The sequence below is a fragment of the Oreochromis niloticus genome, linkage group LG6, assembly GCF_001858045.2.
Source record: "Oreochromis niloticus isolate F11D_XX linkage group LG6, O_niloticus_UMD_NMBU, whole genome shotgun sequence".
In the NCBI taxonomy this organism is placed as follows: Eukaryota; Metazoa; Chordata; class Actinopteri; order Cichliformes; family Cichlidae; genus Oreochromis; species Oreochromis niloticus.
In genome coordinates, this window is record NC_031971.2 from 15528113 (window position 1) to 15555705 (window position 27593).

General features: G+C 42.3%; 2 protein-coding genes across 2 annotated transcripts; one reads left to right on the forward strand and one right to left on the reverse strand.

Moving 5' to 3' along the window:
* Positions 1–2562: 2562 nt before the first annotated feature.
* Positions 2563–3828, reverse strand: dctpp1 (dCTP pyrophosphatase 1). Its single transcript, XM_005469840.4, has one exon. The coding sequence runs from the start codon at positions 3758–3760 to the stop codon at positions 3275–3277; it is 486 nt and encodes a 161-aa protein (XP_005469897.1). The 5' UTR covers positions 3761–3828; the 3' UTR covers positions 2563–3274.
* A 140-nt stretch (positions 3829–3968) lies between these two features.
* gatb (glutamyl-tRNA(Gln) amidotransferase, subunit B) lies at positions 3969–27448 on the forward strand. Its single transcript, XM_003449717.5, has 13 exons — positions 3969–4139; positions 8857–9010; positions 9106–9219; positions 14950–15148; positions 15727–15849; positions 15961–16074; positions 20161–20245; positions 20766–20810; positions 21097–21289; positions 21497–21630; positions 26681–26759; positions 26886–27020; positions 27109–27448. The coding sequence occupies exons 1-13, from the start codon at positions 3994–3996 to the stop codon at positions 27232–27234; spliced, it is 1647 nt and encodes a 548-aa protein (XP_003449765.3). The 5' UTR covers positions 3969–3993; the 3' UTR covers positions 27235–27448.
* Positions 27449–27593: the final 145 nt, after the last annotated feature.

The following is a 27593-nucleotide window of genomic DNA, read 5'->3' on the forward strand; positions in this document are numbered from 1 at the left end:
TGAAGGAACGTGGATGTATCTATGCAGTGTATTCTAGTTGTGCATGTGTTTTTTTCTTCTAGGTGGTTACCTGATTCACACTTATAATCAAGGTATGCAGGAGAGCATTACTGAGAGTATAATGAATAGAACCCTGAAGCAGATGGGCTATGGCAGCAGAAGATCACACCAGGTGTCACTCCTGTCATCTAAGAACAAGAAACTTACAGTATATAAACAGTATATCTTATACTATATTATAAGAAATACTGTATTTGTCTCATTAGATATCCTACACAATACATTGAGACTGTAAACATTTACAATTAGTTTTGTCCCTGTTACTTTTCTGTGTGGGTACACATGGCTCTAAAATAAAAGACCTTCTGCTTCCTGGAAAGTATCAAAAGCCACCACCCAACTATAAAATCCTAAAGCCAGTGTGTGCATAGTTTTCTGCCAAGCAGTAGGCATTGTGGCTGCAAGTAAATTAACTTGGTAATGTCAGTCACATAGAGTTTGCTAATATTTTCCACTACACACTGCAGTTAATACATGCTGGAAGAAGATTAAGTCCTGAGGGGTAGAGACATAAAGACGAGCGTTATACGTGATATTCCTTATATTTTACAGACATTGATCTATTTAAGGGATTTAATAAAAAGTGTGAGTGAGTCCACAAGATTAAAAAAAAGAAGTGAATGTTAATTTAAGAATAGTTCTTTGATCGGGATATTCAGAAACAGACAGGCATAGAAAGTCTTACTCTCATGTATACCATAATTTGATGGTGAACACTAATGTGGGAAGGCTCACATTCTGTTCCACTCTGTTCACAGGCAACAAGGCTTCTTAAAGTAAAGATTTCTCACAAAATCTCTCCAGAGGTGGTCTCAGAGAAACAGCACACCAGAAGCCTGCAGGTAGAACAGGGGGTAGGCTTAAAATGGCTACGTTTAACCCTCCTGAGACAGCTGTAATTGCAGCTTGCTACCTGCCTGGCATTCATCTAGACGGTGAATATTGTGATAGCACCTACAAAGTGTCACGATCATCCATTTAAGAGCAAACTGCTGTTGTGCAATGATGTTCCCTGAGCAGCACATACGTCTGCTGTCTGCTCTGCCTGTTGTTTTGGATGAAACGGAAAGGATTTCACTGTCAGCCGAGGAACAAAACTCGCACTAGTGTGGGAGTTATGGATGATGTACAACAAATTAGGGTAGCTCTGCGCTTCATTTGATTAACGCAGAAACAAACAACACTTGCTTCTTTTTCTTCTCCTATATAATCCTTCACTTCAAATAAAGAAGTTGTATGCGCAAATAACATGAAGAGAGGAGTTTTCATACCACCAGATATGGGCAACTGCCTATTTTAAAAGTGGAAAGCTATATCATAGACGCTGCAAATAAAGCTGTTTACTTTGAAGTGAGGCTCAGCTCGCATACAGCAGCATCTTATTGATGCATGGCTGTTCTCCTTTGCAGCCTGTGGATGACTCATTCTTCCGGCTGAACACCAGTATACACAGCTGATGGCAATGTTTGCATCTCGGAGCACATCAAACGAAGAAAATCAGACGTTCGCTTCAGCGTTACACTAAATGCCTCACTTGAGCAGCCAGATGCATTTTACTTTTAAAATCTTTGCATGCAGAAATATAACAATACGTTCACTTTTCACCCCGATTCCTGAAAAAACGCTGATTTAAATTAGATATGGGCAAAACAACTCAACTACCAGCACAGTGAAGTGTGAATAGATGAACAAGAGGTAAAACTGTAAATCCATTTAGCCAGAAGTACACTAGATAAAAAAGCTCTCAGTCTCTGCAAACAAAAAGGGAAGTGATTTATTGCTGTTAGAATTTTTGCAATTTTTAGTCTTTCATTTGGTTTAGATTTAGTAGGTTTAGCCTTTAACAACATTGTTTACCAAAAAAAGGCATCTGTAAAACACAGTTTAGGCTGTCATGGTTTGGGGTTGCAGCCAGTGGTGTGGGGGGATGTTGTCATAATTGATGGAAGTATGAACGCAGAAAAGTATCATAGGATTTTGATTTACTATGTGATACACCTGGAAAGTATCTGATAGGCAACAGCTTCATTTTTTAGTATAAAAATGATCCCAAACAATGTCAGTGCAGCAAAAGCATATTTGGATAGAAAAACACACATATCACATGGAAAGGTCTTACCAGAACCCAGGCCTCAACATTATTGAAGCAGTGTAGGATCATCTTGACAGAGAACAGAACAAAAGGCAGACCACTTTCAAAGAAGAGCTTTAAATGTCCTTGAAGAAACCTGGAGAACTATTCCTGAAGATTACTTAAAGAAATTACAAGAAAGCTGCCTAAGAGAGTTCAGACTGTGCTGAAAAATAAAGACGATCATAATATGGACATTAAGATTGGCAGAATTATACAAACTGTTTTACAGGATCCTTTTATCCTTACTTCACTTAACCTTTTGTTTGTGAGTGTGGGAAACTTCCACATGATTAGTGTCTTAGAAAGAAGTTTATTTATAAAAAAAAAAAAAAAAAAAAAAAAAGGGAAAAAAAAGGGGAAAAAAAGGATGGATTGTAACTGCACTTTATTACAGCCCAAATAAAAACGTCCTGGTTTATGGACGTAACTTGGCTTTTCATGAATAATAAGACATTATTGAATCTGCGATGTTTCATAAATTGTCAAAAAAAAAAAAAAAAAAAAAAAAAAAAAAAAACTGAACAAAGTGGACACCAAGATTAGCTGGCATGCGATTGAAATCAAAACATCAATTAAGATACCTGCTTAATCAACTGCAGGTTGGTTAACAGATTACTAATCCAGTTTTATCCTTTAAAAGAAAATGTGATAAAAACATCCAAATTTGAAGAATATACTGATACATTTGGATGGAAAAAAGAGACAAGACTGTCAGTCTGGCACTGATCAACACTCCACTCCGTGGTGACACTGGAGCCAATCTAAATAACTTAAAATGTTTAGTGACAAATAAACCCCCGAAAGGCGATGCGCAACAGTCCCACCTTAAACTAACCGAGGCACAGTGAAGGTCAGACTAAAACTCAGGACTTAAAAGTGAACTTCAGTGAAAGCCAACATATTCCTTTAGTTCGGACAACTCCCAGATAACACAACAGTTGAAGGTTTTCGTGGTTTCCTAACATGTAAACCCAGAAAATGTCATTTAAACCGAGCTGTGATTGTGCAGCGTTTGTGGGTCTTTGTTAAACAGCAGCAGTTCCAGCAAACACACTACTCCCGTGCTCTCCTCCTCCTCCATCAGTCTTTATACTCTGTGTACTTCTTGGCCGACCCCTGCACTTTGCTGGCGGGGTATTTCAGACGGTTTAGAGCCATTTTACGGAGCACCGCTTGCGGGAGGTCCACGCGACACTTCTCGGCCAGTTCCACGAGGTAGATCAACACGTCGCTGAGCTCGTGCGCCAGCTGCTCCCGCTCTGTCTCGGTCCAGTCCGGCAGGCCCTTGGCTACCTCCCCCTTCCACTGGAAGAGCTCTGCCACCTCGCCCACTTCCCCGACCATGGCCAGGAGAAGGTTGCGGGGCTGGTGAAACTGGTTCCAGTCCCGCTCGTCCGTAAAATCGGCCTGCATGCGCCGAATATCCTCGATGGAGGGCTCGGAGCTGAAGGTGAACCTCTGCGGCCGCTTCGACTGCGGCGACGCCTCTGCGCCATCTCCGTTTACCGCAGCTGTGTGCGCCTCTTCTTTGACCCCACACGCGTCTTTTCCGTTTGTTGCCATCATTTTCTGTGTGTTTAAACAACCTCCGAGGTTTGTAAACAACCCGCAGCTTTCCTATCCAGTGAAGAAGTCCCGCCAGTTCTCAAAGCGGAAATGATGCCTCTTTAGTCGGAAGCTGGAAAATACACAATGCTGGGGCTTGTAGTTTTAAACCACAGCTAGCGGCGAAGTAGCGTACTAACTGCTACTTCAAATAAAACTACAATTCCCGTGTTTGTCAGAGCAGCGACACCAACATGGCTGCCTCCTGTGTTGCAGCAAGTGAGCTGCTCAATAATATAAAACAAATATCAGTCTTGTGTCCAAAGGCTTCGTACGCAGTTAGGGCCGTGAGCACCTCAAGCCCACAGTGCCACGCTCAACTCCCGCAGAGGGCACGAAGGTAAGAAAGGGTGGTGGGTTATTGTGTATGCGTGTGTTTATCGTCTCTGACCTGCAGGTTAACCTGCATGTTGCCTTGGTGTTGAGCTGTAATAATACTTCTCTAGGGTCTTCTTATTAACAGCAGCCGGGTGAGAAAAGTCTTCTCAGCCTTCACTTGTCTTGTCACTCGCAGCCTTCACTTGTCAGCCTGGTAAAAAACACTGCAGACAAAAGAACATTACTGCGTATGCGACATGATTCACGATTTCATCAACAAAATACGCCCTGAACATTATGCATTCATGTGGTCGAACAGCTTAATATGCGCTTATTAGTCTTTTAAACGACATTTGGAGTATAAGCTTTATCTTGTGGCTCGGTTAAAAACTGTTAGCAGAGGATGGTTTCGATCCATCGACCTCTGGGTTATGGGCCCAGCACGCTTCCGCTGCGCCACTCTGCTGTGTGGTTTTGAAGGTGATACAAATAGAAGGCAGGTCTAGTGGCTGAGCTAACGGTGCAAAGATTTTCTTAGGGCTTGACCTAAGATAGATAAGGAATAGTAGAGGAGAGAAAATGGATGAAAATCAGTAGACGCAAGATAGAACATCTGTGCATGCAAGAGAGGTACAGCAGGTGCAACAGTAAAGCTGCAGGAAGCAGAGGTAAAGAAGTTGGGGTCAACCAAAGCAAAGGACAACGCTCAAGAGAGGTGAAGAAAAAAGTGCAGGCAGGGTGGAGGAGTAGAGATGAGTGTCAGGAAGGGATTTATGACACAAGGATAGCAGCAAGATTGAAGGGAAGGTTTACGAGATGGTAGTGGGATGTATGATGTATGGTTTGGAGACGGTATCATTGACAAAAAGACAGGAGGCCGAGCTGGAGGTGTTTAGATTTCCTTTGTGAGTGACCAGAACGGACTGGATTAGAAATGAGTTCAGTTCAAGTTTTACCATTTTGGAGACAAAGTTTGAGAGTCGAGGCCGAGGTGGTTTAGATATGTACAGAGTGACCGAGATAGTGGATACAATGGACAAAGGATGTTAAAGATGGAGCTGCCAGGCACGACCACGGAGAAGATTCATGGAGGTAGTGAAGGAGGACATGCTGAGGGTTGTTGTGACCAAGGAAGGTGTTAGCGAAAGGGTGAGGTGGAGGCAGATCCAGTGTTGTGACCCCTAAAGAACAAATGTGTTAAAAAGTTAAAAAACTACCATCATAGTTTCAGTTTAAGTATGGTTATGTACCAGATTTTTACTACTCCCTGGAGACTCAACCGGTTGCCTTGGATCAAATAAAATGTCGTGTTACTTTTATTCTACTTAAATAGTTCCCTTTCATGTGGCTTTATGCTTCTAGCCCAATTTAAAATTAGTTTTTTTTTCTCTTTACTCTCTTTCATGTAAAAGCTATAGAGCAGCTAAGAAAAAAAACATACATTGTGTGTCTATATTAGATAAAGGATGTTGAATATGAGACTACAGAGAAAATTCATGCGTGTAATGAAGGAGGACATTTAGAGACCTGGTGATACCAGGGGGTGCCTTTTGCTAAGCATAGGCGATGTTGTCTTTATCAGTTTTATTTAGCTTTTCAAAGGGTTAAAGCAACAGTACAGACAGCAGTCTGTGTGCTTTTGTCCATAGAGATACTCGAAGAGACAAGTGATCCATCTGCCAATGTGAAAGATTACACGGAGACAGAGTAAGACAATATGGAGCCTTTCATTCAGGACGCTCACCAAGCCTCTTACATCTGTGGCAGAAATCATGTTACTGTCGTGGAGTGTATCATACATCAAATGCAGGCTGTGTCTGACTAACAGGATGCCACGAGTTAAACAGATTAATGCAGACAGACATTTTAAGCTTTTCATCTCTGAGGAGTGCTTTAGGATTGCGTGCATGTTTCAGCTGAGAGAAACTACACAATATCAGTCCACTATGTACCAGTCACACTCCTTTAGGATATTAAATCAAGGCTACAACATAATGCAATTTCCATAACTACTGTATAGGGTTTTTACTTTGCAGTATAAGCACCTTAAGGCAATTGTGGTTGTGGTTTGGCACTATATAAGTAAAACTGAGGGCAGCGCCTCACAGCAAGAAGGTCCTGAGTTCAATTCCACCATCAGGCCAGGGTCTTTCTGTGTGGAGTTAAGATAAGATAAGATAAAACTTTATTAATCCCTCGGGTGGGTTCCTCTGGGAAATTCGGTTTCCAAAAAGCACAGCACCGACAGAAGTTACAGAGCGTGAGCATAATATTATATATTTATACACATATATAAATACAGAGACATATATAAATAAAATATACGAAGGGGATAAATAGAATAAATAGAAATAAGAATACAAGTGAATTGCACATTTCAAGTATTGAAGTCTATTGCACCGTTGACTATTAACAAAAAGTATTGCACAAAAAGTATTGCACAGTGAAGTGAAGAGGCACTACAGCTTAGTTGTTCCCCCCTCCTTTGTCCTCCTGTTTCCCCTCCCTCTCCCCTCCAGAGAGGAGTTAAACAGTCTGATGGCGTGTGGGACAAAGGAGTTTTTAAGTCTGTTGGTTCTTGTCTTTGGGAGAAGCAACCTGTCACTGAACAGACTCTTCTGGCTGTTTATGGCCGTGTGCAGAGGATGCCCAGCATTGTCCATAATGTCCAGCAGTTTTTTTTAGTGTCCTTCTCTCTGCCACTGACACCAGAGTGTCCAGCTTTGTGCCGACCACAGAGCTAGCCTTCCTGATCAGTTTTTCCAGCCTGGATGAGTCCTTCTTTGCTGTGCTGCTCCCCCAGCACACTACAGCATAGAAAAGTACTCCAGCAACCACTGACTGGTAAAACATCCTCAGGAGCTTCCTGCAGATGTTAAAAGACCTCAGCCTCCTGAGGAAGTACAGTCGGCTTTGGGCTTTTTTATACAGGTGCTCTGTGTTGCATGACCAGTCCAGTTTGTTGTCCACCCACAGCCCGAGGTACTTGTACTTGTTGACCACCTCCACCTCCTCCCCCTCTATCTGAACCGGCAGTGGACCTTCTCTGGACCTCCCGAAGTCCACAACCAGTTCCTTAGTCTTTGAGATGTTGAGTTGCAGGTGGTTTGTGTGACTCTATGCGACAAAGTTCGTCACCAGACTTCTGTACTCCTCTTCCTGATTATCCCAGATACACCCCATGATGGCTGTGTCATCTGCAAACTTCTGAATATGGCATAATTCAGAGTTGTAGCAGAAGTCAGAGGTGTACAGGGTGAAGAGAAGAGGGGACAGCACAGTTCCCTGTGGTGGTCCTGTGCTGCTGACCACAGTGTCAGACATGATGTCCTTCAGCCTGACGTACTGTGGTCTGTCAGTGAGGTAGTCGGAGATCCAAGCGACCAGGCAGGGGTCCACCTCCATCCTGTTCAGTTTTTCCTGGAGCATACAGGGCCGGATGGTATTAAAGGCACTGGAAAAGTCAAGAGTTTGCATGTTCTCCCCGTGTTTGCGTGGGTTCTCCGGCTTCCTCCCACAGTTCAAAGACATGCACTTAGTGGGGATAGGTTAATTGAAAAATCTAAAATGCCCATAGGTGTGAATGCAGGAGTGAATGTGAGTGCGAATGGTTGTCTGTCCCTGTGTGTTAGCCCTGTGACAGACTGGCGACCTGTCCAGGGCGTACCCCACCTCTCACCCTATGACAGCTGGGATAGACTCCAGCACCCCCCGTGACCCTGAAAAGGATAAGCGGAAGCGAATGGATGGATAAGTAAAACTGAATTGAATTGAATTGAACATCAAATTGCCACCTGAGTAGAACATCTGTTGTGGCGCAGACATCGAGCTTTCCTACTAGTTTTTCTCAGTGATCACAGATACAAACGAAAAGAATTGCAGCCACCATTACAAAGAAGATTATTATTTACTCTCTCTGTTAGGATTATATTTCATTCAGATGATTGATAAAAAATCCTCAGTGCCTGAAAGTGAGCTTAACTTTCATATCGTCAGGACACCATGACAGTACCAAGAAACTGTAAGTGGGACCAGAAGTGGAAATACTAACTTTTCAAAAGCAAACCCAGAAACTGAACAGCTGTTTTGACTCGTGCTGTGCCGTTCATTCATCTTTGAGTCTGTTATGGCATGTTTCAAGTTTTTATTAATGAACTGAGAAAGTGTAGTTTCATAAAGTTGTGTCATTTGCAGCTGACCCACATTTGTTCCTGTGGGCCACATTGTAGGTCAGAATAAAGTTTTTAGGGCTTAAGTTAAGTTATAGTCTCCAAGCCCAGCTTCTGGCTAATTTGCCAACAGCTGTAAACAAAACAAAACACAGGTTTCTGCATATTTATAGAATTTATTAAAGCAGAATATGAACTGACAGAATAAGGCCTTTCAAGGTGAAAGGTCCCAGTGTCTGAACGTAGTTTCAGAGCCATATGGGAAGATGTCCTTGCAAACTCTTTGGGAAAGGACAAAACGTCTTCTTCTTCTTTTTCTTCTTCTTCAACTTCTTTTGTGCTTTTTGCTTCCTTTGTGAGAAAACCGTGTACATCAAAAGCACTGCCAATTATAAAGTGTAATTGTAGGCATCTAAACACACATCAAACCCATAACCCGCACAAAATCTGCTCATTTCCTTAACACCTCTAAGCCAAATTGTATTTTCCTTTGCCATAGTACACAAATACAGCCCACCTGTGTAGTTGAATTTTCTTTCATGTTTTTTGTTTCTGTACCGCATGTCTCAGTGCTCCCCAGCAGCTGGTCGGCGTGGTGGGTTTGGAAATTCATGCTCAGATTAACTCCAGTACCAAGCTGTTCTCCGGTGCTCCGGTTCGCTTCTCGGCTCCTCCGAATTCTCTGGTGTCATTCTTCGATGCGTCCTTACCCGGCACATTACCTGTAAGTTATGCTTGATGTGATTAGAATAAACGTAACCTGTCATCCTTAGATCATTGTCCCCATAATGTCCCCATAATGTCCCCGTGTGTCCCCAGGTCCTGAACAAGCGCTGCGTCGAAGCAGCGGTGATGACAGGACTGGCTCTCAACTGCGCCATAAATAGGAAGTCGCTTTTTGACAGGAAACACTACTTTTACGCTGACCTCCCTGTAAGTTCTTGTCTTCCTGTCCTCAGTTGTCACTTTCTGTGCAGCATCTAGGGATCGGTGGGAAGGAGAGTGATAGCACAGGAGACAGGGGTTATCTAAGAGACAGGACTCATTATCATCCTCCACGCTGCTTCCTTGCTTTGACTTTTATACAAGCTGTGCTCATCTGCTTCCCGCCTTTCCATCACAACTGTTCCGGTGAACTCTCCCAGCCGTGAGCTCTAATTTAAATGGTGAGCAAGTCTTGCAGAAGAAGCAAAAAGCAGTGTTTTCCCCACATACACAGACAAATAACACTGAAAATGACCAGTGCTTTTAACTTGCCAGCTCATTTCCTTCAGTGCACTTCAATTTTTTTATTATCCACAGGTCATTGCCTCCTCCATGCTGATAATTTGGTGCTTGCTCTCTTTTATTTACTTAATTTCAGTCATCATCAGAATTGGAAAAACCATACATAAAGTTACTGGATGGAACTGCACAGATTCATAACTTATCATATTAACTGTGAGCTAATATTATAAATTGTAAATTAAATAGTGAAAGTAAAATAGTTGGGTGAGCAGAGGCTGAATGATCTCCAGTCATTAACCAATAATGGGCTCTATTTGGATATTGGCTACCGGCCATTTTCTTAAAGTGGATGTTTGTGTTTTGTAATGTTGGCTATCTCACTGTTAATTGAAACTATCCATATGGTTATTGTTGAATACCCCCTCTTAAAGCAGAAGTAACTACTTTATTTTCTTTGTCTTTCTTTATCTATTCATTATTTATTCATTTAGCCCTCTCAGAAGGAAAAACATGTCATAAACATAACAGAGGTATCCTTATGCAGCAGTCATTGATTGCTAATACATACAGTACACAAAAGGTAATATTCATATACAAGTCAGTGTAGCTAATATTCTAACACCAGGCTGTAGTTTAGAATATTTCTCTGTGGAGTTTGCCTGTTCTCCATGTGCCCCCTTTGGTTCCCTTCCACAGTCCATAAACATGCATGTTAGGGTAACTTGTGATTCTAAATTGTCCATCCTAAAGTGTATAGAGTACAGCATTCTGTGAATGTACAGTTAAAGGTATATATTGCTTCCAGTAAGACTGGAAAAACACTAGCAGTGTAAAGTTCGAATGAGTGCTATACTCATAGACTGTATGTAAAAAAATGGACAAGCCATCGTGATGTCAACCATAGGTTTCTGAAGCTCTGCTTGAAGATTTTGTGATCATCTTAGCCGCCTTCATGTTGCTGGTTTGAAGCCCGTATTCGAAGGAAAGAGTAGAGGGCTAAGCATCTCACAAACAGACCCACAAATACCTGCTAAGCATTATACAAAGTTACATTTTGACACACCAAAACTGGTGGTCAGAAAAACATGCCAATAGAGATCAACACCACAAATGCAGCCAAGAGATCCAATTCAGTAAGCAGGACTTTCAAAGGTGTTGCCAAACAGCATCCCCCCGCAAAGCAAACACACTCCTAATTTAGCTCTTAAGACCCCAAGATGCTTAAACTCCCTTCACTTGGTGCAGTAATTGCTCCATGACCTGGAATACGCACTCAGACTTGGATGTGCTAATTCTCATCTCATCTGCACTTTTTAAGTCACTGGGGATTGACTTTAAAAAAAAGAAAAGAAAAATGCACTGAATGGGAAAAGAAGGAAACAAAAGTGACAAGGCCTTTGTGACTGCAGGTTCTAATGTTATAGTTGGCTGCTGAATGTCTATATGCTGTGGTGTGTATCAACATGCAAAGTCATGCATAAATAGAAAAACAGAGAAAAATAAACTGTTTATCTTGAAGTGAGAGAAGAAAAATTAATAAGTGAATGTTAAATTAAACATATTATTTAAAATTAAAAAATAACAGGACATGTAAGTGAGAACATGAAAGAAGGTGAGGAGGATTGCTAAACGTCCCAGCAGGCATGCCCCCCATAGGAGTAGGTCACAGGGGGCCAGGGCATGCAGTATTTAAATATCTAATGGCAGGATGTATACGCTGAATAGTAGCAATACTGGAAGAGATACCCCAACCTCCCAAAAAAACCCTCTTTAACGGTGATATTTCCATTAAACTGTCTTGCCCAAGTGATGTTCACTTTGCTTTCTGTAATGGAGTGCTTGCATGGAAAGGTTTCTCAACCCTTCAGTAGCCCTGGGGTAATTTTACTGCCATTATGAATGACATTTTAAGGCTTGGATGGAACAGACAAAATGTCATGGGAGCTCTACAGTGACTTACCCAACAGAGACCTGCTAATAAATCTAGAAATTTCTCAAAAGAAAGGTGTAAGAGAATTTTACTTTTCAAATTTTTTTTCAAAGTGTAGCCAGCCCTGGTAAGACATTTTGCTAGCAGAGCTTTGGGCAAAGTAATGAGGAGGGTAATTATGGACTAAATAAAAGTTTCTTTTTCTTTGGAGCGTACCATATTTCAGTGAAACTGCTCAAAGAAGTTGATTATGGAGAGTACTTTCTTGAAGTAGCAAGCAAACAACAAAAAACTTTAGCTGGTGGTTTTATTTATTTACTTTCTCATCTAACTTGACTTTACTGTGTGCAGATGTGACTGCATAAGTATGATGAAGAACATCCATTATATGCAGATCTTTACAGATTGACGTTCTCCCGTTTAATTTTAGGGGAATTACTGATTTTGTGGCAACAGTGCACATTTTCACTGTTGTAAATGATACATTGTCTCCTCTCAAAGTTCATCAATCTTCCAGCAAAATCCCCTCCAGAAGCACGGGGATTATTGTTGGGCTCCTCTCGCTTTCTTGCGTGTTTGCAGAACTTTGCATCATCTCCTTTGGATTCATCCTCAACACACACGGCAGGATTAAGATTATTATTTTTCTTTTGAGAACTCGTGCCAGTAGGTTTTATCCCAAAGCCTTATTGATGTTTTAAATAGCTATTGTAGTCTGCTTTATAATCACTTAGTTTCCATTACTCTCACAGCTGCTTAAAGAGGGTGGTCTGTCTCAGTGAAGCAGCTTGATAATCTCAGAGTGAGAGTGGCTTTAATTATGCAGATGATGGAATATTCTTCACATTCGACCAAAAGTTTGAGTGCAGTCTGTGCTCGTAAAAACCAAACGTGGAACAGGATCGAGGGAGAAATTATCCCGCCCTTGAAAAATACATTTGTAAATTGCATTGTACATTATTGATATGTTCCACTAGAAATCCCTGATTGCATTTTGTAAAACACCACAGTTGCTCATTAAATGATTAATGCCGCTGTCCGAGCAGCATTCCTTCATTGAATTGAAATGGCAGGCAAGGCACATATATAAAGTTTTTAACAGCCCTTTAATAACATGCCTCAGCAGCTCCACGCTCATCTAAATAATTACAATTTCCTTGAGATATTAAGTTTCCAAATAAACAGACATGGCCTGGCCATTGAAGCTTTGACTTGTGTTTAATGAGAGAAATGAAATGTCTTTGTGACCTCGGCGGGGTAGCTGAGGAAAAACATCGGTGTGCAGGGGCGAGGAATTAGACGACCGACTGAGTCTTGTTTGTTTAGACTTTGGAATGAGTCAGAAAATGACTCAGGGGCTCACAATGTGGAAAAGAGTTGAAAGTGTGTGTGTGCGCGTTTGATCCTGCTTGAAACGGCGTGTGAGCAGACATGCATCTGTAAGAGTCTCAGGAAGTGCTCATTAGGGCTCCGTGTGCTGTCACAGAGTAATTGCGAAAGCTTAATGTGGCTACAAGGATGCTGTTAACAGCAAACATGGCTCATCCAAAAAGCAGCTGATTTATTATGCAGGAAATGTAAATGGTCTCCACTTATTCAGATGCTCCCTAATGTCACTAGTTGGTTGCACTTTCGCCTGCAGAAATTGTCATTTTCAATGACCAGAGACAAAACGTGTGAAAAGATTAAGTGGGAAACGGGGGATTTCTGATGAGCTGCAACAGTAGTCACAAAATCTTGCAGATTTACAGATCAAATCCACCAAGAGGAGCAGAAGTTGAAAAAGAACATCCCCAGGAGTCTTGTGTTGTTTTCTTCCCGTTTCTTTTAAAAGGAGGAGTTGTGGAGGTGATTGATTGTGTCGATCAGGCGCATTGTACAAAAGGCCGGTGACTAACAGCCCCCCCCAATCTCTTCTCCCACGTCCTCAGTCTCCTTAGCATAAGTATGATTAATGTTTAGGTCTTGTGATGTGGTTGCCGTGGTAACGTCGAAATTAATACACGGGGCAGCAGGTTCTTCTAGGAATAGAGGAGCTCATGAAATATTGTGCTTTTGTGAGCAGAAACCTTGAGTGAAATGCCAGCTCCTTCTGCATTATGACAGCCGAGCCAATCGCCGTGTCTAACTGACGCTCCCCGCCAGACCTTCACATACACCCATGATGCTGCAAAAACTCTACCGCAAGACTTCACGAAACAGTCTTTCTTCTACAATTTAAAGGATGTATTGGTTCAACAAACTGAAGGAGTTCAGTTAAAAAGGAGATGGAATTCCTATTTTAAACACACATACACTCACTGACAATTTATAAAGTATGCCTTGCTAGTACTGGATTGGACCCTTTTTTGCCTTTAGAGCTGCTTTAATTCTTCATGGCACCAGTTCAACAAGGTGCTGGAAACATTCCTCAGAGATTTTTGGTCCATATTGACATGATGGGATGACACAGTTGCCTGAAATTTGTCAGCTGCACATCCATGAGGAGCACTTCCCATTCTACTACATCCCAAAGGTCTACTGGATTGAAATCTGGTGACTGTGGAGGACTTTTGAGTACAGGGGACTCACTATTCATGTTCAGTAAACCAGTTTTTGTGACATGGTTATCCTGCTGGAAGATTGGTACATTGTGGTCAGCTGTTATACTCAAGTAGACTGTGGCATTTAAACGATGCTCACTTGGCACTGAGGGCTACAAAGTGTGCCAACTCCATTGCATCACCAGCAGCCTGAACCGCTGGTACATGGCAGGATGAATCCATGCTTTCATGTTGTTTACACCAAATTCTGACCCTACCATCCCAATGTTGCAGCAGAAATCTAGGCTCATTAGAACAGGGAACATTTTTCCAATCATGTTTTTTTAGCTGTTAGGAAATGGCAGCCATTGTGGTCTTCTGCTACCATTTGGCTGGATATCATTCGCTACATGGTTTGATGTGTTATCCATTCAGAGATGCTCTTATGCATACATTACTGTTGCATAAAAGCAGTCTGGCCACTCTTCTCTGACTTCTGACATCAACAGTCGTTGTTGATCAGCAGTTTCTGAAATACTCAGACCAGCCCTGACTGGCACCAACAACCACGCAATGCTCAAAGTCACTAAATCACCCTTCTTCACCATTCAGAAGCTCAGTTTGAACTTCACTGGGTCAGTTTGTCTACATGCCTAAATGCATTCAGTTACTGCCATGTGATTAGCTGATCAGATACTTGCTCTTACAAGCAGTTGAACAGGTGTACCTAACAAAGCGGTGTATATACAACCTTTGCCAAAACCATCTGCTACTATATAACAGGGAGTTTTGTGGCATTTAACAAACCAGTCTACAACCAGCCAGCTATCCAGCAGTCATATATTTCACTATACTTTAATTCACATAGCAGCTAACATAATAATTATAGGACATATCTTTTGATCACACATTAAGCTGGGGCATGTTTTCAGGTTCTATTTTTTGTTTTATTTAATATGTTTGTATTGTATTTTCTTGTTTTAGGCTGGATACCAGATCACTCAACAACGTTTGCCAATCGCAGTAGATGGCGTGCTTACCTACAGCCTCCTTGGAGGGAAAAAGAGGAACCAGGTGATGAGAAAAAACGTGACCATCAAACAGATTCAGCTGGAACAGGACAGCGGCAAGAGTCTCCACGATGACGTCCGCAGCCAGACACTCATAGACCTCAACAGAGCAGGTAGCAATACAGAGGAAGAGTCTGCTCAATGAAAAAAATCAATGATAAATCAGTCCTGCTCATCTGTCTTGTACATCCAATAGTGGCAGCTTATTCCTGTGATTGTCCTGATGCCATTTAAAAGCCGTCACTGAGCTAAACCGGTCTTTGCTTGATTTATTTTTATCAAGAACTACAGCTAAAAAAATGGACACCAGCAAATACTGTATTTACTGCATATTTACTACTTATTGATTAGCTGTTTACTCCGCCACTGAACTGGTATTTAAAAGTCACTGGAAGAAAACCCTTAGAGTTACAATGTGTCAGCACTCAGAGGCCTGAGGGCTGCCAGCGTGTAGCAGCAGGTGTTTGGCAGTTGACTTTCCTAAACCATCTTTTGATTAAGAAATTAAACTACTTTTAAGAAGATGTTTTTATGATTGACAGACAGCAGCAGCAGCTGGAAAAGTTTTTAGAGTCACAGAATTTCACTGATAATGTTTTGATTTTTAAAAACTAATATAAGGTTGATCAACAAAGCAAGGGTTTGTCACTGAGCTCCAGACCCTAGAGATGTGAAACATTGCTGTCTTCAGGTGTAGGTCTGATGGAGCTGGTGATGGAGCCAGACATGAGCTGTGGAGAGGAGGCTGCTGCAGCTGTCAGAGAGCTGCAGCTCATCCTGCAAGCTCTAGGCACCTGTCAAGGCAACATGTCTGGTATGGAAATCACTCTCTGTCTCTCTCCTTCTCTTGTGCTTCCAAGCTGCCACACTTCTAAACCTAAACTTAACTCTCTCCGCGTGCATCTTTTTACCTCTTTTTGCTCAGAGGGGCAGCTGAGAGTGGATGCCAACGTCTCGGTGCACAGACCCGGAGAGCCACTGGGCGTCAGGACAGAGGTGAAGAACATCAACAGCATTCGATACCTTGCCAGAGCTATAGGTAAGCACCGATAAAAAGTTTGAGACTCAGTAGCAAGGATAGGGTCATGTTCAGGATGAAATAGTGTTTCAGAATTTTGCGTTTTGTGGTACCTGCATCTACCAGCTTGTGGTAATATTGTCCAGGTCAGGATGTCTTGTGCCTAGGACATGTTGAGCTGATTTTGACACACGCTGTAGTGCAGCTATTATATTGTAATACTTCACAGTTGGTTACTATGCTCTCCACAGTGCTGCTCTACTTTGATTAAGGCTCTTGTATTAAAAGCTGAGGTAAAATGAACAAGCTGTCAGTGTTTTCTTCCTCAGATTGCATGAATGGCTTTTTAGGCCAGTTATCCAGCCAAAAATCTGAAACTTGGAAACTGACTCTCAAATGTTTACACTTACATTTCCTTTACAATCAATCGATCAGTTAAGCCAAATCACTTCTATTTTTACATCCCTGTGTCACAAATGTTCCTTAAACATTTGCTGAATGTTCCCATGAGCAAAATAAAATAGCATGGGTTCAAATTGCACCCATGGTTGGTGGTGGAGTAAAATCTAGACAGCTTTTCATTTGCCAAAGATGAATAAGAGAACTAAGAAGCAGCATCCAAGAATTTTAACTTTGTACAGATAGTTGTGGAGGTACGGAGATGTCTAGGAGAGAGAACAATGCACTTTTTACTCAGACTGTTTAACACAGTGCTGGAGAGCAAGAGGATGCTTGAGGAATGAGGAAGAAGCACACTGATACCAATTTTCAAGAACAAGGGTGATGTGCAGAGCTGTAGTCACTGCAAAGGGATGACTTGATGAGCCAAACCATGAAGTAATGGGAAAGAGTTATTGAAGCTAGGCTAAGAAGTGAGGTGACGATCAGTGAGCAGCACTATGGCTTCACGCAGAGAAAGGGCTCTACAGATGAGATGTTTGCTTTGAGAATGTTGATGGAGAAGGTCAGAAGGAGTTGCACTGAGGTCTTTGTGGACCTAGAGAAAGCATATGATAGGATGCCAAGAGAGGAGCTGTGGAACTGCATGAGGAACTCAGGAATGGCAGAAAACTATGTGAGGGTGGTACGGGACATTTATGAGTACAGAATGGTGTGGTGTACGGTAGGAGTGACAGATGGGTTCAAGGTTGAGGTGAATCTTCTCTGAGCCCCTTCTTGTTTGCAGTGTTGATGGACAGGTTGGCAGATGAGATCAGGCAGGAGACTCTGTGGACTATGATGTTTGCAGACAACATTGCAGGTGGAAGAGAGGCTGGAGAGGTGGAGGTGTGCTCTGGGGAGCAGAGCAATGAAAGTCAGTAGAAGCAAAACAGAATACATGTGTGCGTGAGTGAGAAGGGGGCAGAGGTAACACAAACCTGCAAGGAGTGAGGTAGAAGTAAACTCTTCAATATGTTGGGTCAACCATCCAAAGCAAAGGACGGTACACAAGAGAGGTGATTTTGGACCCAAGGATAGCAGCAAGAGTGAAAGGCAAAGTTTATGAAATGGTAGTGAGAGGGAGATGGTGGCACTGACAAAAAGACAGGAGGCCCAGCTGGAGATTGATTGATTGATCATACTTTATTCATCCCGAGGGAAATTGGGTTAAGGCTGCCAGCCGTGCCAGCGCCGTCTTACCCTTCCGACCATACATACATTACACAAACATCACATGGGGAAGACAGGTCAGAGGGGTATAACATGGGAAAAGCACAACATGAGGAAAGATAAGGAGAAAAAAAGAACTCCCCCCAGACTGAGCTCCAACAGGGAGATCAGTTTGAGAACAGAAAAAAAACACCTCTGCACATAGCACATGAAAAAACTCTTAATACACCAAAGAAACACATAACAAGCAACAGGGAAGGGTAAAGGGTGAGAGACAGCCAATGTAGACAGTACATCCGGGCCTGCAGCCTATGCGCTGGTCTCCTTGATCCACCGTCAGCATCGGAAGGGAATAAGCGTCGAAGGCGTTTGGAGGGGGGAGGGGGGATGAGTGTATATCTGCATGTGTGTATATATATGTCTGTGTGCGTGCGTGTGTGTGTGTGTGTATGTCCAGAGTTCAGCTGAGACAGTGTCCTTTGCCCTGCCAGGCTAAGTAAACAGTCTTCCAGCCAACCCAGGTGGCCTTGCATAGAATGGGAGGAACAGTCTAAACACAGTCGTTATCAGGGTGTTGTTGTTCAGCTCCAGCCTTGAGACCGCAGCTGACGCCGAAGGGGTATCCGCATGAAGTGATGGTGGTTTTTACTTTAGTGCGAACAACTCATATGAATTTCAAAGCTGTTCTAACAGTCCGACACTGGTCTCTCGATCTCCCGTTGGAGAGCCGTGAGCTTCTCCATGATGTTATCAAACTTGCGCTCCGTGATGTTGTCATTCTTGTGCTCAAAGAGCCGATTCTGAGAACTCACGACCGCAGTGAGCTTCTCCAAGATGTGATCCAATTTGCGCTCAGAGGTCTTGTTCTGAGTATTCACGGCAGCCGTAAGCTTCTCCAAGATCTTATCCGTGCTGCACTCAATGAGCCCATTTTGAGAAACTCACGCCTCGTCCCATCGTTTCAATCCCAGCGGGCAGCCTTGTGGGGTTTGAACAGCCGGTTCCGCTTCCTTAATTCTTCAATAAGCCAGGGCCAAGCCAGCTCCGATCAGCAAGAACCCTGTTATCATGGTTCCGAATAGGTAGATATCTTCAGCACTCAGGCTCACCCGAGCCCAGACTTCTCGTTGAGAAAGGGTGTCAATTGCATTCAGGGACCAGTTGATCAAATCCATAATTCCTCTTTTAGGTTTTAGAGAACAGACTGTGAGAGAGTGTTCCAGGGAAAAGTAATACAAAAAACACGAGACTAGACAAGGACACAAGAGGCTAAGCAGAGAAGCTAAGGGAGAGGAGGAGGAGGAGAAAAGTGCGACCACCTTCAGAGTTGAAGATGTTTATTTGTCATTAGGAGTGACCAAAGTGGACAGGATTAGAAATGACTACATCAGGTTGATCAGTCTGGAGACAAGGTTAGAGAGGCAAAGTTGAGAAAGTGGATATAATGGATAGGGGTTGAAGATGGAGGTGCCAGACAAGAGGGAAAGAGGAAGACCACAAAGAAGATTCATGGAGGTCATGAAGGATGACATGCATAGGGTTGGTGTGTCAGAGGAAGCTGCCAGAGAGAGGGTGAGATGGAGGCAGATGATTCCCTCGGCTGACCCCTAAATGAAGCAGCTGAAAGAAGAAAAGTTGGGATAAAAAGTTTAAACTTTTATCATTTTGAATTTGACTAGCAGCTCTATGAAAACATAATTGTCATTCTGCATTTATTAATTAAATCCATGAACTAAATACTTGTACCAGATTATTACTTGGTTGAACCCCCTAACTTCCCGAAGTCTCCAATCAGTCTGGTTGCCTTGGAAGGAATAAAATCTCATGTTACTTTTACTGAAATATTTCCCTTTCATGTGGCTTTATACGTTCCTCTTTTTCATTTGATAGCTATAGAAAAGCAAAGAAAAAGCATGCGTAGTGTCACATAACCATCATATTTTTACTATGTCAGTGCATAGAAATAGACTCAGTTTGGTAAAAGCAAAATTCCTGGATTCATGAAGAGGCATTCAGACAGGAAGCATAGTTGAAACTGACAGTAACTTGTGAAGCGTAAGTTTTTTGGACTGACAGCCATTCACAAACAATTAGCTGCGTGATAGCAGCGTGTGATGGTTAACTGACTTCTTGCAGCTGTTCATAGATTTTGTGTCGGCTATAACTTTGCTGATTTTTAACTGAGCTTCACTTCAAACAAGCTAGTAGTCTCAGCAAATTTCAGTACTTTCGATGCAGGTTTTGGAAGTGCGTTTTGGCATATAGCAGCGCTGTGCTTCAGTTATTTATCAATTAAGTTGTTTCACATTTACTCTGCTGCTGAACTGGTATTTAAAAGTCACAGGGAAAACAAAAGGCTGTTTATCAGAGTTATAATGTGGCAGCACTCAGAGAGTCGACGATCACCGGCGTATAACAGCAGGTGTTTGGCATTTAACACCAAATTATATTTGCGGTTCTGTATTTGTGTTCATGTTCTCCTTTGATATTCATCAGACTATGAGATCCAGAGACAGATTGATGTCCTGCAGAGAGGAGGGACGGTGCAAAACGAGACCCGGGCGTATGATTCCAAATCAGGGTAAGAGGATGAAAAAGCAGCGTCTTCATGCCAAGATGTAACCGCTACAGCACCATGTGACTGGGATCTCTGCCTGCTTCATTAGTCGTGAGCTTTGCTGAGGACGAACCATCATGGTAATGATGATGAATAGAGCCATTTGGATGCTGCCGTCGTTCTGTGTTATCTGTGAGCTATGTGCTGCTCACAAGCTTATGAGCTCACAGAATAAGCCAGCTGAGGCCTTGATCATCCTCTGGTACCTCCTTCCCATGAGGTCTTGTATGTCCGAGGTACATGGTGAAGCATGCTAAACAGTGTGGGGTGATGACCTATGATTGGGTCTTTCTTCTCATTCCTGTGAAAGTGGCCACAGATCTGACGCCACTAGTTTGAAGAAAAGCAGGCTCACTGAAAGGGATCCCCACACATATGTTCATTCTTTGTTTTGAGTATTTTCATGTTTGTTTGATTTTCTCGTCAAGAGTTAGAAACAAACATATTGAGTTATCATTTCTGATATTGCCACCTTGTCTTTTAGGGAGACTCTACCTATGAGGGACAAAGAGGGTCTTCAGGATTACAGGTGAGTATAAGTTCATATTGTAGGTGTTTATAAAATCAGAGGAAGATCCTGCTCTTACTAGGGTCTGGAGATTGACAGGTAGCTAAACAGACCTCACCTAAAGTGTGAACCGACGTTGAATGTGTTGTAGTTTAGGTAGGGGAATGATTGACAGGTTCAAGGCTGATGGAGTCGAATGATCAGGTGACCAAGTGACAGCACAAGACGACCTTTTTTCCCCAAACTTACCCGTACTGCTGATAAAACATTGTTCCCTGTTTTCACTCACCCCTCCTGCCTTTTTCAGGTTTATGCCAGAGCCCAACCTGCCCCCTCTGATTCTGTATGAGGATAATGCATCACTGCCCACTGGCATTGATGCGTGCCAGGTGGTAGTGGTGCAGAAGATAAAGGAAGGGCTGCCAGAGCTACCAAGTGTCAAAAGAGACAGGCTGGTGCAAACGTACGGCATCCTACCTGAGCACAGCTTCACTCTGGTGGTGAGTTTCTGAGTGGGAGAAACTGGGTGAAACCAGCCAGTGGGAGAGAAGGTGGTTCTTTCCTTTAAAATCCAATTGATCAGGTCTTACTCTTGTAGCTTGCTGGACTTTAACAGGATATAGTTGTATACTCATGAGCTCTGCTTGTTTGATTCTAATTAGATAATATGTTTGTGAAGGAATCACTTTTTTTTTATGTCAATGTAGAATGAAGATGGGTTGGTGGACTACTTTGAGGCTGTGTTAAAGACAACAAAGAAGGAGCCAAGGAAGGTGATTGGCTGGGTAACAAATGAGCTGCTGGGACACCTCAAACAGGAAGACATGAGTGTGTGCCAAAGGTGAGACCCAGACTGACTAATAAACATGCTCCAAATTCCAGGAAAAGTGCCAGGTAAAGACTTGGGGTCTCATGGGTGGCATGGTGGTGCAGTGGTTAGCACTGTTGCCTCACAGTAGTAAGGTTCTTGTTTCAGTTTCAGACTGAAAACTACTAAATAAAAGAAATGAACTGGATTTTGAGTGTCAGGAAACTCATGTAAAGAAAAAATAAGAATATTCCGACTGTGTGCAGTGCATTTGTCTCATTAATCAGAATTCCCAACAAAGGTGGGACCTCCAGCTGTTTCTTTCAAGTTGTTAAATTGCAGCTACACACCGGGGCTGCTGTCTAAACATTATGTTGCTGGAAAACATTATGCACACAGTTTTTTGGCTTGGAGGCGATTGTGCAGCTGCTATGATGGACTGAGAGAGAGGAGCAGCCACAGTGTAAATATCAACCTTACCCTTACCTTCATTCACAGCATCATCATTCAGAAGTTAAAATTCTGATAAGTTGGTCTGATAAGTTAAACGCCACTTTAGTGGGATTATTTTGTAACAAAGAATCCATTTCTTTGTTACAAAACAAATCCCACTAGACATCTTTGTGGGGACCCGAAATTGGAACGTTACTATATTTGTGGGGACCAACAGTCACTTAGAAGTGCCTGTCCTCACGAGGCATTTTTGAGACTCAGAATGTGGTTTTAGGGTCAGGGTTACAATTAGGTTATTAGGCTAAGGGTTAGGCATTCATTTTTGATGGTTAGGGTTAGGGTAAACGGCTAGGGAAATGCGTGTGTGCGTGTGTGTGTGATTGGAAGTAACTTATCAGCTGATAAACACATAGCTTTGAATAAGCTCGTCATTGTAAGGCTCAAGTCAAACAGCTGATCCTAACAGCAGTGCAGTTGTTCAGAAAACAACAAAAACAAACGAACTGCTGATGCAGACTTTTGACAGATGCCACTAAAGCCAAAGTTATTGAACTATTGAAGTAGTTACACCCCTAGATGATTTGCACTGGATTAATGTCCTTTCAGCCCCCCCCCCCCCCCCCCAAAAAAAAAGATGTAATCTTTGCAGTGGAGTGTTCTGAATGATGGCTTTTTTATGTTTATCTGAAAGGGAGAGCACTACAGCTTTAGATACATAAATAACTCTCATCCATAACTATACAACAGCGAGCTGGGATATTCGTTAATTCTGTCAGTGAGAAAGCTTTTTGGAGAATTGCTTTTTGAAGGCTTGATCTCTCCCTAAATAAGAAAGCCTGTTAGCTTCAAGATGTTCTAAAACACTCTTGACATTAAAGAGATTTTGATTTGGTATGAAAAGAGTTGCCATGGCACCTTTTACACTTGAAACATTAAAGAGAAAACAGCCACGCACACACACAAAGGTACATTTCTGGCCACCGGCTATGAATAAATAACACCTGTTGTCTCCCACCGTTCCTGTTTATGGCACCGTGTGACGCTAAATGTCCGACACTCATTTCAGCGCTTTCAGTCTAGCAATTTTCCTACAGTGGCAGTTCAATAATTACTGCAGCTAAAAGAAAAATGAGGGCGGTCAAAGGAGTCTGAGTTGTTGGTCCAACTGAGATTAGCAATGGAGCACAATCATAATTTCTTTGAACTCATTAAAGGCCCGAATCATTACGCAACACATGAAGTTTAAGTAATGGACTGACGTCAGCACAGATGCTGTGTGAGCTTTGCTTTATCTGCCGTTGCCAGACGGTTGTGAAGCATTTGTGTGCGAGTAAACTCCAAAGAAGCTCGTGTTTATTTATGCATAATGTTGCACTGGCTTTGGTTGAAAGGAGGAGGGTTGAAGAAAAACAAAGAGCGGCAAGCGGTTTAGAAACTGAGTCATATAAGTACTTGGAGGAATATTTTGAGTATTTGGAGCTAGGGAGGAAATAACCGGAAGTTGGTTAACAAATAAAAGTTCTCCATGTGTTACAGTAATGTGTGATGCATGACCTCTGCTGCCCTGTCAGGCCTGCCCACATTTCCTCTCGCTCCTCTGGCTCTAAGTCAGACTTGGATTAATGAAATGAAAAATTGGGAAGCATATTGGTGGGACAGCTAGAGAAGTGAAACTCCAGACATGTCATTAAGAGCTCATCCAGCTCAGACATGTCGCTCTCCCAGAACCCCCCTCCCACCCCCCAGGGAAACTGCTGGGGGCTGCCTGTGAGTGAAACTAAGTGGCATATTTGTGGCAGGATGGCGACAGCATGATGACAGAATTGTGAAATGTCTCACCAGGCCCACATGATGGTAATGTTAAAAATATGAAGATGTGAAAAAAAATATAATGAGGGTCCCCCATTTCGATCCCAACTTCCTTTTTGGATTTTTTTTGGCCCCAACAGCTGGATGAGCACAAGTATCCCTTCATCTGAACCACCTAATTCATATGGGGGGATTATTGCTGAGCTTAAATCTGAAGCTGAAGCTTCTGTTGTTACAAGAAGGTTTTTCAATTGAGTTGTCATGAAATATTCAGGTTTCTTTCATTAAGTTTGCATAATTCTACCAAAGAAGAAGAAGAAGAAGCTCGAAGTGGCAGATTCTGGATGTATCAACTATTTATGCATTACCTTTAGCTCTCTATTTTAACAGAATATTCACCACTTATTATTCTTTTCATCTCATCTGTTCATTCTTTGATTTCTGTTAACTTTTCAGCTGTGTAAGCTACCACTCTCACCCTTCATCCTCTGAATCATCATCGAGTTTAACGTCATTTTGCGGATTCTGAAGAACCGACAAGGAGAGTTTTCTTGCTCACAGGCGGTCTATTATCAGATGTTTTCTTTTTCATCTTCAGTTCACTGGACTCGGCTGTTTTTTTTTATTCCTAACTCGAATGCTTGTCAAAAACCTGCTGCTGTCCTTTTTACGTTCTCTTTGTAGTTTCTTTTGGCCCTGCCTTGGGTGGTGGGGAAACAGCGACAGGAGACACAAAAGCTTAGTGCCTTCCTGAGTATTTGATCTTGCCGATACGTTCAGTGCGTTCATGTATATTTATATCCTGATCAGTTGTCCTCACAAGCCAAAAAGAAATATTACAAGATGAGGCGATGATGTGAATATTAGGGTAAGTTACTTAACAGTGGGTTGAGAGAGAGACCTAGAGAGAGACCTGAGAGACCTAGAAGGCACGGCTCATTTTAGCAACTTAGCCCAATCTCTTCCCAAAGAGGTCACCACAGCAGACGGATCCACTTATTTGATCTGGCATAGGTTTTACCCATGATGCCCTTCCTGATGCAACCCTCCAGGCTTGAGACCAGCACTTGGAGTAGACTAGCTCGAGATGCCCTGAGGCTAGGTTTGTGCCTCCTCTCCCTGATTGGTGTGTAAAGTGAATGTGTTAATCACTTCACTGCATTTTTAAACAGTTATTCATAATTTTTTAACTAAAAACACAAGGGGTTGCCACAGGTGTTGATTCTTAACTTTAACTAATGCACTTTAATATTGCCTGTAACATTTTCAGAGATGCATTCATTACTTTATAATTATTTTGACCATTTGTGCAAGACTTCAAGCTATTTAAAATTCTCTGCTTTTTTTTTTTTAAGTTGATCGCAGTGCAGCAGTTGTCTTACAGATGTCTCCGAGGCTGACCGACAGCTTGGGAGTTTCATAATCCATTTTAGCTTTCTTTTTTATTTTGCTATTAAAGCAAAAATGTGTGGCGGTTAACAATCACTGCCCTTGTTTATAACGACGAATACTGCTGCTCTTAGAGTGTTTTGGATGAGTTTTACCAGAGAAGAGTAACTGGCATTTTGGTGATGTTTATCTAGTAGCCAAGAGGAAAATGTATCTTTGAATATTAAATGCTCAAGACTAGATTGAGGCAACTGACATCCCCTCCCCTCATGTTTTTTCACTAGTATTGAATTTGGCTAGAGTCAGTGTCACTACTGTTAACATGAGGTGATACCTGGACACTACTGAAGTTGCACAGGTAGACCAAGTCCTTCAGGATGAAACATCAATATGTGCAATTGCCAGAAGGTTCATGGTGTCCAGCACAGCCTCAAGAGCATGGAGCTGATTCCAGGTGACGGACAGTTAATCTAGGACAGCTGGAAAAAGCCGTAGAAGATCCTTAACCATAAAATTTCTGCAAAATGGACTAGCCTGCCACGTCATTTTTTCACTTTGATTTCAGTGTCTTTTAATTCAGTCTTATGTAGGTTGATCATTTTCATGTTTTTCAACAAGATGTTTTTAATACATTACATATCACTACACATAGCCAATGTTTCCCCCCCCCCCCCCCCCCATTGAGATCTGATATTTTTTCAAAGTGGTCCTTTCATTTTTTTTCGAACAGTGTCCTTAGTACCATTGTGCTCTTGGATGTTATTGAAACGATTGAAAATAGTCTTTTTCTTAAATATTTCAGATCTATTTATGTTAATATTGCAAAAATCAGTTATATAATTTTAGATCAATTGCACACCGTGGCTGTCATCACAACTTTGTTTTGCTAACAGATCATGCATTTTGGTATTGCTGTGCTCCAGAAAACCCTGCATATATATTTCAGTGTCACTGGTTTGTGCTCGCAGCGTGGACTGAGTCGAATATTTCGCCGTGCTTGTCAGTCGCATAGCTGCATATGCAGCAACAGCAGCAACGGTTCGTTGCCCCCTGAGGAAAAATGGGTGATCTCATGACAGGTGGAGATGATGTGTCACAAACATATCAGAGTTTTTGTTGGTGCAAGTAATGCACACAATATAAGGGTACATTTTTATCAATGCAGAAAACTATTTTTCGGATGTGTCGGTCATGGATCGTAGACCTCTGGTGCTCCATGAAGCCCACTTTGGGAACGGGTGGCCTATGGAATAAACAGGGAGGCAAGGAAAAGACAAAACATCGCAGGCAAATCACAAATGTTGATTGATTCTTTTGTCCTTTCGGTGCAACACTCTCACTTTTTCTCTCCCCATCTCTTCTACCATTTATATCACAAATTCAAGTCCATCTATTAAAGTGTGATTAAATTACCGCCTTAATTTGATTTTAGCCCAATCTCTCCTTCTGCCCTGGCGGAGCTGCTGGAGCTCCAGGAAACAGGACACATCTCCTCTTCAGTTGCCAAGCAGGTCAGTCAGCTACACAGACAATGCAATTATCCCCTTTCGGTCTGTCATTCAACACACGCAACCCAGCTGCCGCTTGTTTGTATTCTGCTTCTCACCTGCGTTTCACGGGTTTCTCCGTGTTCTTAGGTGTTCCAGAAGATGTGGAGGTCACCAGGCAAGACAGCCCTGCAGATCACCCAAGAGCAGGACTTGGGGCTTGTTAGTGACACCGCACAGCTGCACAGCATCTGCCAGAAGGTGGTGGACTCGCATCCAGATGAGGTCAGGGCTCACACACAATGTCGTGTGTAATCACGAGTGAAACATCTCAAAAACATGCCCAAAAATCCTGTTGTGTGCCTCTCTGCAGGTTCACGCGATCAGAAGCGGGAACAAAAAAGTTCTGAACAAGTTGATGGGTCTGGTTCAGAAAGAGACCAAAGGAAGAGCTGATCCAGTTCTGGTGAGGGCGATTCTACAGAAGAAGACCTCGTGAAGATCGCACTGTAGTGTGAGACGCAACTGCATCAGTCTGACAATAAGACAGCAGTGTTAGAAAAATAAAAACTAATTTGGCCTAATGGAAAATCAGGCCCCTATTCTTATTTTTGACTTTGACATTTTGTAAATATTGAAATCTATTCTGGTCTGTATTTATATGTTTGAGAAGTAATAAAGTTTTCAGACTGTGACTGTCTGTAGCAAAGGTGCATCGCTGCTGGGTTTGTTTTGCCAGTGAACAAAAAGAATTTCGAATCTTTCTTTGGATGTCCACTCATGGTGATAAGATATTCTAGGTGGCTTTTATGTGCAGTTCTTTTATTTAAATCTAGTAGGCATGGCCATCAGGGATGG